This window comes from Dipodomys spectabilis, unplaced genomic scaffold (assembly GCF_019054845.1).
Source record: "Dipodomys spectabilis isolate Male_0828 unplaced genomic scaffold, ASM1905484v1 ptg000015l, whole genome shotgun sequence".
Taxonomy (NCBI): Eukaryota; Metazoa; Chordata; class Mammalia; order Rodentia; family Heteromyidae; genus Dipodomys; species Dipodomys spectabilis.
Window position 1 is genome coordinate 1072641 of NW_024870692.1, and position 15887 is coordinate 1088527.

At 42.8% G+C, this 15887-nt stretch overlaps 1 protein-coding gene across 1 annotated transcript in view; it reads left to right on the forward strand.

Annotated features, from left to right (window-relative positions):
* Fam110b (family with sequence similarity 110 member B) overlaps positions 1–15027 on the forward strand; it is a 148885-nt gene extending 133858 nt beyond the window's left edge. The window contains exon 3 of the mRNA XM_042666206.1: positions 12092–15027. Coding sequence (XP_042522140.1) covers positions 12441–13550 — 1110 coding nt within the window. The 5' untranslated portion in view covers positions 12092–12440 and the 3' untranslated portion in view covers positions 13551–15027. The remainder of the gene's footprint in view (positions 1–12091) is intronic.
* The last annotated feature ends 860 nt before the right edge of the window (positions 15028–15887 follow it).

Here is a 15887-nt window from a genome sequence, read left to right on the forward strand (position 1 = left end):
TGTGTGGCTCAGCTAGGCCATTTGGCATGTCAAGTAGATTAAATGCATTTTCCATTTATGGTATTTTAAGGTTAGGATGGTTTTATCAGATCATAATCCCATTGTGAGATGAGGAGCATCTGTATTCCAGAGATCCAATTGAAAACCATGTGGAAGGCATTAATATAATTCTCATGATATTATATGCACTTAGTAAGAAATGCTCATTATTGATCCGCAGTTTTCTAAGATCCTTTACATGTAAATTTGTCGAGTGATTTGCATCAGATTTGCTCCATTCTCCCCCAGATATTACTTTACTTTTTCTCCCTTCAAGTTTCCATGTTTCAATATTTCATTGTAACACTGATTTTCTTTCTTTTTTTTTTTTTTTTTTTTGTCGGTCATGGGCCTAACTCTGGCCTGGGCACTGTCCCTCAGCTCTTCAGCTCAAGGCTAGCTCTCTACCACTGGAGCCACAGCGCCACTTCCGGCTATTTTCCTTTTTGCATATGTGGTGCTGAGGAATCGAATCCAGGGCCTCATGCATGCGAGACAAGCACTCTACCACTGATCTACCTTCCCAGCCCTGACTTTATATCTTTTTTTTTAAGGTCTATAATGTCTTTTAAAATGCATTTATAATTGTTTTGTAAAGGTGATGTATAGAAGATTTATATAAGTCAAATAAAAAGTAAATTTCTTTTTGAACAATGTCATGCTTTCCCTAACTCTCTTCCAGTTTTTCCCTCCCACCCCCACCCACAAGTTATATAGTTCATTTTCAACATAGTGTCTAGTGAGAACCACTGCTGCATTTGTTCAACCTTTGTCCCACCATTTCTGTGCCCCCCACCCTCCTAAAAACAGATAAACCACGCAAAAGGGAAAAGAAGACAAAAATAGCAACAAAGAAAACCACCTCTTGTTTCCATTTCCTGGAGTTCATTTCCATAACTATTATTTTATATGATAATATGCACATAGGTATTTCACTTTTGTGTTCCTCTCCTTAGAATATCTTCCTTTGGTCTCACTGTGTATAACACTGATTTTAAGGTTTTATTTTAGGGTTCATGTTTTCCTTTGTCCCAATGCTATTCGCTGAAAATTACAATTTTTTTTCAGAAATAACTATTCTATGTGGTCACAGTAATCTTTCTTATACATGCTTTCTTATTATACAATTCCCTTAGGGTACAAGTTTATATGATAAAGAGAAAAACAGTAATATACAAAATGCAGATACTTAAAATCAATATTGGCAAAGATCTGGCCATAGAATCCCAGGCCTATGAACCCTGGGTCCTGATCTAGGCTCTGTGTGTACACCAGGTGTCAATACTCATTTGTGCCAGGTGATTAGACCATCCCCTAAGGAGACTGGAAGGGAGAAGACAGTGAGTGGGAACTCTCAGCTCTCGCTCTGAAAATGCTGTGCACTGCTCCTAGAGTTTCTAATCACGGATTTGGTTGTTACTGCTGCTGTTGCAAGTGAACAGGGGTCTCCCCCTTTGTCACTGCTGAATGTAGAGCTGAAGAAACTCACTATGAGAGAGGACAGAACTAGTAGTGGGGATCATTTTGTGTTTGTTTGGGTAAAGCAGGCAGTCACATGGATTTTCATTAGGAATTCTAGAAGCCTTGCTTTTTAAGTAATTTTCATCATTGCATTTCCAGACATTTTTTTGGCACTGGCTACAGGCAGCATCAGTTTCATAAATCCCAGTAGAAAGTCAGATTCCAAGTGGGTGCAAGTGGGTGGCCTTATAACAACACCACATTCCTTACCTTAGACCAAAGAATGTTGGACCAAAAAGGTGATTTTTTTTTTTCCTGATTCTCCATTTTATTTATAGGAGGGAAGCATTTTAAGAGAAATCCATCACATTTTTTCTAATGATCCTGGCTTACAAATGAAAACAAACCACGTTCTCCAACTGACCTTGGAGAACAACGGCAATGTAAAGAATCCATCAGGGATTGAGATCTGACCTGCTGTTTTTCTCCCGCCCACTGTGGGTTTCATTTCATTTTTAATAATGGCTTTATTGTTTACGCGGGCCCATTTTGCTCACATAACTGTTTGCTTTGAAATTTGAAACCACATATTTTCTTTGGAACTCAAATAAAAATGGGGTCACACCAGTGACCTTTGAGTCAGAAACTGCATAGTCAATCTACTCTGACAGAAATAACACAGGCTCCATCGCTTGGGAGTAATGGAATCATTTGAAGACAAAAAGGTCATTCAGTGATCCTAAAGCTTGAAATCTAATGATGGTCATTATCAGAGCCAAGTTGTGGACACAGGGGACAGTAGTTAATAAAACCTTACATTTACTGAACAGACTCACTGAGCACTTGGCAGAATATTGCCTAAAGAACCGACCTGACTCACCAACCATGCAGACTGCAGAGATCATAACTACCATTATATAAACGAAAAAAGAAAAGATCCACCAAACTTGAGAAGTTACTCTGCCTTGTGTTGCAGAGCTGTAAGTAGCCAGCCACGGGAGTCAGTGCAGTGGCACCTTCTCTCTGAACTGAGCAGGGACAACTTGAGTCACCACCTCATGTGGTCCAACAGAAGCTGTGATACAAACACCCAATTAACAGGCCAGCAAGTAGAAAATGAGGACAATGATGCTATGTAGCATGGACTCATTTTGTTTCTATGCTAGATTCCTTTGGGGATAAACAGAGTGTATACTTTTCCTCATGCCCTAGGAATTGTATCCCTGGGATAATATCTCTCAGGTGGTACTCATAGCCTTTGCAGTTCTTAAATAATTTAGCATCCTCAGATCAGTTTCAGGCATGGAAGTGTCCTACCCAACATTAAAATCAAAGCCCCAACCTCATCTCATCCATATTCAATTAACTTTTCCCACTCACTGCTCCACCCTGAGTCAGCCTGGAAACCTCTGTGGAGTTGGGATGTTGGTGTTTTTTCCTTCTTCCCTCTCTCCAGCTCCTTACCCACTCACTCATTCGTAAGTGTCACTTCTGACCTAGCACACAAGCCTTGTGTGGGTGTGTGATATGCAGGTGTAGGACAGAGTATGAAGAAGTAGCAAGATGCCTGTCTCCTTCTCTCTCACTGCTGGAACCTGGTGCTCCCTGAGGTTGGTGCATTTCAGAGCTGCTTTGTGGTGGCTTCTGAGTGTCTCCCCCACCTAGTGGGTGTTATCAGTTCTCTCTCATGCAGAGCTTCTGGTGGATGTTTCTCTATTGGCTCCCTTTGGTTGCAGTCCTTTGAAGGGTTTCCCCATATACCCACAAAGACCTTCTCCTCAGTGCTCATGGAAACACTGCTTCTTCTTGCTCCCATTAGTGGGAAAGCCTTTGTGCATAGTGATCTTTGACTTTTCAGGCTCTAGTGAGACTCCTGAGTTCTGGGGACTTATGTCAGGTTCCCTGGATGCGCAACCATGGTAATGTTGTCTCCTGAGACACAGTTGCTTCCCACATTTCAGGAAATGTGCTGTCTTTCTTTGCCCAAATGACATTGTACAAGAACTTTGTAGGTAGCAGTCCTATCCTGCCCACTTCTCTTTCCACACTCACTCAAATCAGAATACTACCTGCAGGATATTGAAATAACATACTGCATGTTGAATATCAGATATGATAGGCCTGGAATCAAAAGGTTTTGGGATTTGAGGGTTTCTTTTTGATTTGGGTATAGTTGTATATATACCTATAATGAGATATCTTATACTCATGTGTAAGTGGGAGATTTGTTTTATATTTTTTTCATATATACCTTATACAAATAGCCTGAAGATAATTTATATTATTTTCAGTGCACTAGCTTTCTGCCTGTGAATGACCACCTACATAAAGTCAGGTGTGGAAATTTCCACTTGTGGCATTATATTAGCACTTAAAAAGGTAATGGTTTTAGAGCACTCAGATTTTCATATTAGGGATGCTCAACTTGGACATCAGTAACCCGAGCTATTCAGGAGGCTCAGATCTGAGGATTACAGTTCAAAGCCAGCCGGGGCAGGAAAGTCCACGAGACTCTTAGCTACAATTAACCCATCAGAAAACTGGAAATGGATTTGTGACTCAAAATGGTAGAGAAGTATCCTTGAGCAGAAAAGCTCAGGGAGAGTGCCCAGGCCCTGAGTTCAAGGCCCATGACTGAAAAAAAGAAGTATGAAAGTTGGTCTCCTGGGAATATCTGAGCTTACCCCAACATTTACTTCCTACCTCTGGTTGTATAGAATGCATGTCAAAAGAAACAAGTCATATATATCCTCAGGAAAAGTGAGGAAATATCTTACCTTTTTCATGAAAAATTAAGGACAGAGGATTTTTTTTATTATGATTAGAAGACCCACTCTAGCCAACCAAAAATATAAGCTAAAAACAAAATGTTAGCTTAAATATGCACTGGGCGCTGATGGCTCACACCTGTAATCCTAACTACTTAGGAGGCTGAGATCTAAGAATCATGGTTCAATTAACCACCAGAAAACCAGAAGTAGAGTTTTGGCTCAAAATGGTAGAGCACAAGCCTTGAACAAAAGAGCTCCTGGCAGTGTCCGGGCCCTGAGTTCAAGCCCCACAACCACCACCACCAACAAAAAAGTTTATTAGGAAAAGTCCATAGTTCCAACAAACATATAAAATGATAGTGTTTTGGGCCAGATTATTTATTTTACTTTCACAATGAAAATGACTGACGGCAGCAACAAGGTTGCAAAAAGAAGATTCAGCTGTCAAAATTATAGATGGTGAGATTCTACTGTGAAGATAAGGAAAGGGGAAACATTTCCTTCCTTCAGTAATTGAAAAAGTAGGGGTCCTGAAAGGCTTGCGGGTTTGACTTAATGTTTCCAGATGTTTGGCCCTATGATTTCCTCTTTGCTGTTCAGTTTCTGTTGTGAACATTTACTCTTTGTTTTGGTACATGCTTTTCTCTCCACAATTTACTTTTCATTTTTGTTATCCTTGACTTCTGCGTTTTTTGCAAGTTACTCTCACAGTATAAAAAGTAATTGTGTGTTATGAATGGAAGGCAAAGAGGAGGTGTCGAAAAATATTGCAGATCTTGTTAACTGAAATGAGTGTCTTCCAAGTATAATGGCATTGCTTACTTTAACCCAGAGAAATGAAGCTTGATGTGTGAATATACCTTAAATGTAATTATTTGTGATAACTTCATAAAACAATTAATTGTTACCATATATTGTTTTATACATGTATAAAGACGACAAGTTTCATAAAGCTTTGGTTAAAAGCGTGTTGGAAGAGAAGGCAGATCTGTGGACTGGCACTTGGTTTGGAGAGCTGCCATGGTCTGTTTGCCTTAAGCCTGGGGTACTTAGGAGAAGGGGAGAAAGGATTGTGTGTCCTTCCCACAAACTACCTCTTAGTAGTCAGATGGAAAGCCAGACTACCCTCAGCATGAGCTGCTTCACCCTCACATCCTTCCGCCTCTGGGTTCTGCCCAGTGCACCTCATAAACATCGCTTTAAAATGCTGATCTGCTAGCCAGGCACTGGTGGCTCACATCTGTAACATGTACTCAGAAGACTGAGATCTAAGGATTGTGTTTCAAAGCCAGCCTAGGCAGTAAAGGCCAAAAAACTCTTATCTACAGTGGACCAGCAGAAATCTGGAAGTAGAAGAATGTCTCAAATGGTAAGTGCCATTCTTGAACAAAAAAGCCAAAGGAGGTCAAGGACCTAAACTCATGAGTTCAAGTCCCAATACCAGTAAAAACACACACACAATGATGTTTTCTTCCCAGGACTCCTATTGTACTGTAAATCAGATACAAATCCAGTCACAAGAAAACAAAGAAGCCAAATTTGGAGTCTTTATTAAAAGGCTGGCAACTGCAGATGGATTCTTGTCTCAAAGATCTGCAGTCAACAAATATACTTAACACTGTTAGGAAACTGAGCGATGAGGGCCAGAAAGGAAAGAAAGAACCAAAACAATACCAGCGGACTAATTCAGCTCCAAGAGAGAGCTGAAGTGGAACACAACGTAGACCAGAGGACCAGAAGACAGGACATGAGTAGACAGGAGACATGTGGCATAGCATAATGGTGCCAGAGCTGGTCTCGGCCCAAATAGTGTGAGGGTCAAGGGGCAGGGTCACAGGAAACTCTAGTCCCAGGCACTAGACTAACAGGCTTAATAACCTATCATCCAAGCCCCTATCTCTGCCTCCTGGGATTCAGGCACCCCTATCATTTGGGAGGTGAGGACTTCACCTTCCTCCACCATGAAGACAAGATGCCAGATGCCACCACCCATCATGTGACCAATATGACACTGGTCAGACCCGACTCCCCATTTCACTCCCTCCTAATGCTGAAGAAGTAGAAGAAGTGCCTTCATGCTCTTTCTCACCCTATCAAAACTCCAAAGAGATAGCTACAGCTGTCCCTACTATGCACCAAGCATTGGCTCCAGGATGCCCTTTAAATACCAAAATCCACAGATGCTCAAGTCCTTTATTTGAAATGGCACAGCATTTGCATAGAACCTAGGCATATCCCCCTCCATACTATAAATCTTCTCTAGATTGTGCATGATGTAAATGTTGTGTACATGTTTTTGTACTGTTTTCTGAACTATGACAAGAAAGTAATGGAATATATTAGTGTAGACACAGCCATCCTAGACCAACATATACAGAATGAGAAATGCACTGGGAGGCTGCATGAATGCAGTCTTTACCCTACTTCATCCATGTGGATTCAAATTAAATTACTTTGGTGAACTTCTTTATTTTTGATTACTTTAGAATGTTTTTTCATCTGAATTGTTGAATCTTCAGATGTGAAACCTACAGAGAAGAGCTAGCTGTAATTTTATTATCCCCACTTTTCAGATGGGAAGACTGAAGCACAGGGAGATACCTGGCCAAGGCTACTGTGTCATTACAGACTAGAGGGGGCATTCAAATCCATATGTACAGTTTAGGGTGACATTCAGAGCCCAACAAGTATCTCCCTACTTAGGTGGCTCAGAACTACTTCCCTACAGTCATCACACTTGCTCCCTCCCACCTGTCCTCACACTGTGGTCAGAGCATTCTTAAAAACACAAATCTCATCATGTAGCTAATTTCTCTCCCTATAAAAGCCAAAGTTTCTGTACCCTGCCCCCAGTAATCCTCTTCGTCCTCAGCTATCCCATTGGTCAAAAGTGACTTTCAACTTTTTTTGAATATGCCATGAACAAAAGGTTCCCTGTTAACCTTACCTGTATCTCCATTGGAGTTTTCTCCTCTCCTCAATCTTCTCTGTGCTCCTTTTTGACACTTTGGCACGTTTATCATTCAGATTCAGTTAGTATTCATCAGATTTATTTTGTGACTTTTCTATTTTTTACATCTTATACATAACTGATTAGTCAGCAGGTACTAATCCATTGATTGAACAAGACCCACAATTTTGAGCACATTCTCCTTACCTTGATAAACAATTCAGCTTTAGCACATTGAGATGTGAAAGTGAGTGAACCATCATTTAATTAGAAAAGCCAAGAACTCAGGAATGGGAAGTGATTCCCTAGTCAAGATAGAATCTTACCAAAAAGAATTCTTAGCTAGAAGCTTGGTACCTGTAGCTCAGGTCTATAATCCTAGCAACTCAGGACACTGAGATCTGAGGATTGTGGTTCAAAGCCAGGCCAGGCAGGAAAGTATGAGACTCTTACCTACAATTAACCAACAAAAAGTTGGAAGTAGAGCTGTCCCTCAATCGTAGAGCACTAGCTTTGAGCAGAAAGGCTCTGCAACAGTGTCCAAGCTTTGAGTTCAAGCCTCAGGTCCAGCACAAAGGAAAAAAAAAAAAGGAAAGAAATAGAAAAAGAGAAAAAAAAAAGAATTCTTAGAAGTTGAGTATTGGCAAAGAAACCTAGCAAAGTCAAAGTGCACAATATAAATACTAATTATGACCAAAACATGGGGTTCCAGAGGACATTCTTCATGTAAAAGTTTTGTGATTTGACATCCAGGCAGCAGAAAGAATTGGTTCTTCTACAATCTTATTAATTTCATTGGGGAAAATTGCTTCTTCTTCTATGTTCTTCCAAGAATTTGAGCATTTTCAGCCACCAGATCAACAAGTTTGTGATTATCCAGAAGACAATAAAGACAATAAAGTAGTATTAGGTGATGCAGAGTTGAATTAGCCAGACTTGCTCTTTAAAGCATTCTTGCCCCTGCCCCCCACTTCTCTGCCCTAGGGTAGGAGAATTTTCACATACTTAGAAACCTGTGGGTGGATTCCGTTCCCACAGCCCCTGCTTTAATTCCAGTGGCTTTCTTTCCTACTTAAAACTTAGCAGCTAATTTTCTTTTTATTTACCAGGAGCACTAGAAGAAGTAACAAAACTACAGACCAAATTTGGCCCACAGTGATTTTATAGGACGGAATTTTAAAATCGGATGGTTTGCATAGAGCTCTGGATTTGCTTCTGAGCAACAGTGTGCCACATTCCTTCCCATGGCAGCCCTAGCTGGGCCCCTTTCCCCAGGCCAGACAAACTCCTGTCAAATGTCCCCAGGCCAGGCATTCTTCCAGCAGCTGCCTCACCTCCCAGGCATCAAAGCTCTCCTTCCCCAGATTACAGAGACGCTTTGGCTTTAGCATTGTTTTGTTCAAATGCACCATGTCCATGGAGAAACATTCTCTAGTTCTACTTTCCTCCAGGGTTGCAGATGTTTGCTACTATTTCCTATCAGCTGAGGGTCCTAGGTTTTACCTCACTATCGTATGAGCAGCTGGCAACTTGGAAATTAGAAAGATTCAGGCCACTTGAGATAGCTATTTTGATGCCTAAAAATCCTTTGACTTAAGAGGCAACAAATCTTTGCCCATCTGCTTGCCAGGCCAGATGTGGGCTTCCTCCTCACATTCCTGGCTATATTATGGACTAACATCATTTGGGCTCCAGTAAGAAAAGCAGGATTTGGTGCTTCACCCAAGTCTATTGAGTCAGACTGGGCATTGTTAGGAGATTTAGGGCCACAAGTTAAAATTGAGAAGCAGTAGGGTGGATAATGAGAGATCCCACTTCTCTGTGGGATCCCACTTCTCATTCCTGTGTCTTCTATCAGCCAACTGATCCAAGTGTCATAAGCCCTTCTGTCCTTACCACACTCCAGCCCAGCAACCCAGGCCATTCGCTTTTCAGTTCACAATTGCCTCATACAGGAAACCGAATGTTTTATACCTCAGATCTGCCAAATTTCTTTTTTTTAATTTTTTTTATTGTGAGAATACCATACAGAGGAGTTACAATTACATGGGCAAGATAATGAGTACATTTCTTATCAAGCATTGTTGCCTCCTCCTTTCTTTCCCCTTCCCATCTCTTCCCATACTCCCCCCTCTCCCCACCCCACCCCATCCTCTCCCCATCCCCCACCAAAGTTGTAAAGTAAGTTTTTAAACATAATGACTTGTACATCTCATTGTTGCAATGGGTCCACCCTAGCCCTTTTTACCCTTTTATGAAATTTTCAGATGGATAGACTATAGCCAACATGATTCTGAGTGGGATTTCTTTCTCTCATGCAGAATAGAGTAGTTTCTTAGCATGTACAGGCTTTGGGTTTGATCTCCACCATCATGAGGGGAAAAAAAAGTGTAAAGTAAGATAATAACTTTTGTTTATAGAACTTTCTAAGGACAAAATCATATTTTCCTTCTCCAAAACAACACGAAGTCCGTTCTAGGACCAGAAGTCAGCTTGACCACTGTCATCAGTGCCCAGCCACCACCATTGGGCCTGTGCAAATATCAAGACTTCATGTGCCACAGTAGTACCTAACAGGCAATATGATTACCTGGTTCCAAGACCTTGAGATGTAGCTCCAGGTTACTCCCTTACCTGTGTGATCATCTACATTTGATTTGTCTTGCGATATGTTCCTGATCCACATCAAGTATATGCTGCAAAGCTCACAAGTGTTTCTTCAGTTTGGTCCCTGCCAGCATTTTTCCCAATTCATTGAGAGTAAAAGAAGTGTAAGGATTAAGGAAGTATTAAGAGAAAAGACAACCTAAGCCACTTACATTATTTTGCAGTAGATTTAGTTTGTTAGCTAAAACTAGAAAATTTGAGTGTGCCTATTATTATCCTACAGTAGTACCAAGCATGACTACAGTTGCTTTTTGCTTTTGAGTCTTCCAACAAAATATTGGTGTTTCTCCCCTATTGCTGTGTTAAAAAAAAAATATTAGGGAGATTGGGAATGAGAAGGAAGAGAGGAAAGAGATAGGAACAAAAAGGAAATGTAATGTGAAGTGGTTACAAATCATCGTTATTATTTTTTTTTTGGGGGTCCGGTCGTGGGGCCTGAACTCTGGGCCTGGGCGCTGTCCCTCAGCTCTTCAGCTCAAGGCTAGCGCTCTATCACTTGAGCCACAGCACCACTTCCGGCTTTTTTCTTTTTGCTTATGTGGTGCTGAGGAATCGAACCCAGGGCCTCGAGCATGCAAGGCAAGCTCTCTACCACTGAGCCACCTTCCCAGCCCCTCATCGTTATTTTTGATGTAATCCTTTCACAGTGATTTTATGTCCAATAAATGTTTCCAAAGCCCTCAAAGTATAAGAAGCCCTAGGAGTCTTCCTGAAGGTGTCAGTCTCATGAAAAAAGAAAGCAATATGAAAAGACTAGGGGATTCCTAGGAGATGCCTTCTAGAAGATAGAAAAGTATTCTTCACTCCCTTAAGTTGAGAAGGGAGGGAGTAGAAAAGGGAAAAGGGAAGAAAAAGAAAGAAAAGAGGAAGGGAGAAAGAGTGAAAGAGAAAGATAAAGGAAGGAAGGAAGGGAGAAAGAGAGAAAAAGGAGGAGGGGAGAGAGAGAGAGAAAGAGAGAGAGATTGCTGGGAGTATTCCTAATTATAACCAAATAGGCTGGTAAGGTCATTAACCCACCAGTTCCTTTGAATGCTGAGGGGTTGGACAGTGATCTCTGCTGGCAGCATCAAGAAATGAGTCTTGTACCAGGGACAAATATTGTTTGTGAAGTACTTTTTATAAATTGTGTATACATTATATAGGGAAAAATCTGAAATTATAGATTTGCACACTTAATTGTTTTGTTTGAGGGGATTTGTTTTGTTTTGATCTGGTTTGGTTTTGATTTCAGTAGTTAAGTTTTTTAAAAAACAAATCTTTAAGTAGGTCCCATGAATGCATAATTACAAACGTTTTCTATAGTATAAACCATTTAGACATGATGGACATTTTAAGATTTTATTCCTAGTACCTCTAGGGAAACAGAATATTGGTGTTATAAAGTTGTGATTTCTGCACATTGAGCATGAGACATTATGGAGCACTTATAATCAAATCATAAGCGCATATGATTCAACTAGAAGTATTTCTCTTTCTTTTCCGTTTTAGTACTAAAAAGAAGGCTGTGTTCATAGGGATGAACTCCACATACATCCTTGGTTTGCCGGAGAGTTTCTAAAACTTTGGCTAGTGAAGGTGTAAGCCCGCTCTTTTCTTGAATTCTTCCACTTCCTGCCAATCCCATTTCTCGCCTATCTAAAGAAGTAATTGTTTCAAGTTCTACTGACAGATTGGTGATAAGGAGTCACAAGTTTGTCTACACTGCAGAAGGGACATATTGTAAATCATCACTCACCACCCACGGTGTAGCCTAAAGCCCATAAGGGATCCCAAGAAGCTGGTAGCATTTAATGAGCCGGGAAGGAATGGTGTTTGGCTGAACCCTCCTGTCTCCATTCACTCGTATTTATTTCCTGGGTTTCACTCTTAAGCGATGCCAACTGGGCGTGTTCTGGAGGCGGTTCTCACCAAGGCAAGAGTTCGCGCGTGGGAAACCTCGGCCCCCTTGCTTTCTTGCAAATGCCTGTAATCTGACTGCCAGGCACTCGGGCAGCAAAGCTCCTCCCCGAGGTCCAGATCGCCTTCCTCCTGCGGTTAACCGTGCCTTGCCCGTGGAGGGCTACCGGGACCCCTGGTGGGGAGGGGGAGCGGCAGGCGGGGAGAGGGGGGGAGCGGAGGCGGGGACGCTGCGGGGTTCCTCTGTTGCTAGAGCCGTGATGTCACCCGCCTCTGCTAACCCGCGGTTGGTTGTTTTGTGTTTCAGCCCTGCCTGCAGTTGAGCACAAAGACCTGGAGGAGAGACTCCCACAGGCTTCAGGGAGAAAGAAGAAAGGAGGCAGCGACGCCGCAGATCCAGAGGAACTTGTGGCGTGTGGCCTTTTGGTGCCAAGGGCCGGCTGGAAGGAGAAGGGGCCGAGGGGGCGTGTATCGAAGCCACAGAGGCGGTTCGTGCGCTGTGAGATGAGCCGCTGCTGCTGCTGCTGACAGCTGCCGACAGCGGTTCCACGATCCCCCTGCTGCCCTTAGGTGCTTCATGTACATGTGTCTATTCAGGCCGGCTCGAGGCGCCCAGAAGAGCATCCACCACGGCTGCCGGGGAAAGACCGCCCACCATGCCCACCGAGACGCTACAGACAGGTAGCATGGTGAAGCCGGTCAGCCCCGCGGGCACCTTCACCTCGGCCGTCCCCCTGCGCATCCTCAACAAAGGACCAGACTACTTCCGCAGGCAGGCTGAGCCCAACCCCAAGAGGCTGAGCGCCGTGGAGAGGCTGGAAGCCGACAAGGCCAAGTATGTCAAGAGCCAGGAGGTGATCAATGCCAAGCAGGAGCCCGTGAAGCCCTCCGTGTTGGCTAAGCCGCCTGTGTGCCCAGGTGCCAAGCGCGCACTGGGCAGCCCCACGCTCAAGGTGTTCGGGAACCATGCCAAGACCGAGAGTGGCATGCAACGGGAGACGCTCAAGCTGGAGATCTTGAAGAACATCATCAACAGCTCCGAGGGCTCCAGCTCGGGCTCAGGCCACAAACACAGCTCCCGCAACTGGCCACCGCACCGATCGGATGCCAGTGACCTGCACCGCCACTCCTTCGCCGAGTCCCTGAAGGTTTACCCCACGCCAGGCCGGGGCAGTCCCCAAGAAAGCAGCTCCCATGTGAGCAGGAGGCTCCTGGAGCAATCGGCCGAGTCCTTCCTGCATGTCTCCCACAGCTCCTCGGACATCCGCAAGGTGACCAGCGTGAAGCCCCTCAAAGCGATCCCTTGCAGCAGCTCTGCCCCTCCCCTGCCCCCCAAGCCCAAGGCCGCCGCCCCCATGAAGTCCCCTGAAGCTGACCCCCCTGTGGAGCCAGCTTGTGGTGTCAGCCGAAGGCCCTCCCTCCAGCGGTCCAAGTCAGACTTGAGTGACAGATATTTCCGTGTGGATGCGGATGTGGAGAGGTTTTTCAACTACTGTGGACTGGACCCAGAAGAGCTGGAAAACCTTGGCATGGAAAACTTTGCCAGGGCTAATTCTGACATCATCTCCCTCAACTTCCGCAGCGCCAGCATGATCAGCTCAGACTGTGAACAGTCTCAGGACAGTAACAGTGACCTTAGAAATGATGACAGTGCCAATGACCGCGTGCCATATGGCATCTCCGCCATCGAAAGAAATGCTAGGATCATCAAGTGGTTATATAGCATCAAACAAGCTAGAGAGTCACAGAAGGTGTCCCACGTGTAAGAGATACACGTGCTGGAGAAGACGGGGAGGGGCGGGTCTGTCTGTGCATATGCAGTCGTGAAGGTTGTGAGGTCTCTTTTGAAGTGTTGTGAGCTTTTCCACTCTTTGTGTTGCTCTGTTGTGCAATGTTTTCAAGTTGCATGCCTGTCAACATGGCGCCAAGTCTGGCTTCCCCTTCACATCTCTGCAGAGCCTGGCTGAACACACTTACCTGCCAAAAGTTTCAGGCCAGAATCTAAATTAGGGCTTTGCTCTTAGACAAAACTGTTTACAAGGGAAAAACAGAAACAAAACAGAAATGGTATACAATTTCTTCAATATTTATGTGGTTCTTGTGTTTTTATATCCCTCGCTATTGTGTCTTAATTAAAAGTTATATCAACTGGTCTTCAAGTTGAGAGCAGAATCTTTTTGAAATAAAAAGCCACTTTGCCTACATGTGAGAGACCATAAAAAGGGGGGAAAAACAAATAGGATTTGCTATCATGAATAGTAACTGACCGGATGTAGGACCAGGCTGGGTTTTCTGTGGAATAAAGTTGTGAGCCTGATATTAGTCATTTTCATGTTGAGATCTTCTTGCCACTTACTAGAGCCTCGTTGGGGCAGCAGTACTAAGTCCTGTGTCCAATTCAGTGTGTATATGTTGGTGTTTCTGTGTAATATCCCAACCAAGGAAAGACAATCAGAAACAACCAAGGTTGATTAAATCTAGGAGGTTGAATATTTGGGAATTTTGTTGTTGTTTGGAATGGAGTAATTCAAAAGTTCTTAACATTAATGTTTTTGAAAGGAATGGCTTACCCTAAAGCAGATTCTATTGCCTTTAAAAAAACAAACAAACAAAAAAAGCAAAGTTGTATATTTAGTTTGGAGAGATTTTGTTGTTGTTCCTTTGTTTTTGTTGTTATGTTTTTAGGCAAGAACTACTTTGTACTGTTTTTTTCTTCACTCCCTTTGTTGTCGTTCTATTTGGGGGACTGGAGTGGGACTTGCATAGATTTGAGCTATCTGAAGTCATGAACAAAAATGGAAATACCAGCCATATCAGTATAGAGCCTCCCATTCAAAAATGAATCATCTCTGAGCAGTGTAATTCTGTTGTCTTGCATATGTTGTTCTCTCAGGCTGTGGGCATTTGTTAAAGCTCTAGGAAATTGTAGAAACACTGTAGCTTTTCAACTCTGTAGTCTCTAAGCTGCCTATCACCTTTGTCTTTGCCCTGCCCTTCCCCTACCTGTCTTCCAGGTGGTTGGTTAGCTGTCAGCCAGCTGACACTAGGGCATTGCACAGGGGTCTGCTTCATTGTTTTCATGCTCAGAAGTTTCCAGCAGCAGCACCTTAGGCTTCATCAGCTAATAGGAAACTTTTTATGGTGTAAAATGCTTACGACTTTGTACATACTTGCGTTGTTATGGAATCTTTAAGAAAAAAGAAAACAAGAAAAAGTTATGCTAATAAATAGCTCTGGTGCAGGCTCTGATGGTGATGGTTTCTCTTTGTCCTTTCTTTTTCTCCCTCTATGAAAAATTAAGCTGTGGACTATGAGCCAGAAACACTTTTTTTTTTTTTTTTTTGCTGTGGGTACTGGGATTTGAACTCAGGGCCTGGACCCTGTCCTTCAAGTTCTTTGCTCAATATTGGTTGGCACTCTACCACATAAGCCACGGCTGCACTTCTGGTTTTCTGGTAGAAATAAGAGTCTCATGAACTTTCCTACAAGGACTAACTTCAAACCAGGATCCTCAGACCTCAGCTTCCTGAGTAGCTAGGATTCTAGGAATGAACCACCAGCACCCTGTTTAAAAACACATTTCTGATAACTTTGAAGACACATCATTTTATGAAGCTGCTATTACTCTATCTCAACCATTTCAAACAGCAGTATCCTTAAAGCAATGTGCTTTCACTAAAACAAGCTACATCAAGGTTTCTAAAATATGCTGCTGCCTTTAACTTAGTTCACACTTCTTTTATTTTTGTCTTTTCTTAAACATCAGGATTTTTTCACATTTCCCACAAGATGCTTCAGTTATAAATATGTATGAGTTCTTACTGTAGACTTACCTGAGAAATATCAGTCTTTATTGTCTCTGTACAAACCCAGCCTCAGCATTACCGTGTGCATGCATTGGTCCACTCATTCACTCAACCCATTTTAAATCCATCACTTGGTAAGTAACTTTGTTGGGCATGAGAGGCTGATACTAGACTGCCATTGTTAACTTCACAGTCTCTACCACAAGAAACTTAAACCCTCATATCTGTTTTAATAGAAGAACCAATCCTTGGTAGATGTGTCCTGCCACCTATTATTTGCATAGTCAGTGTTGAAGA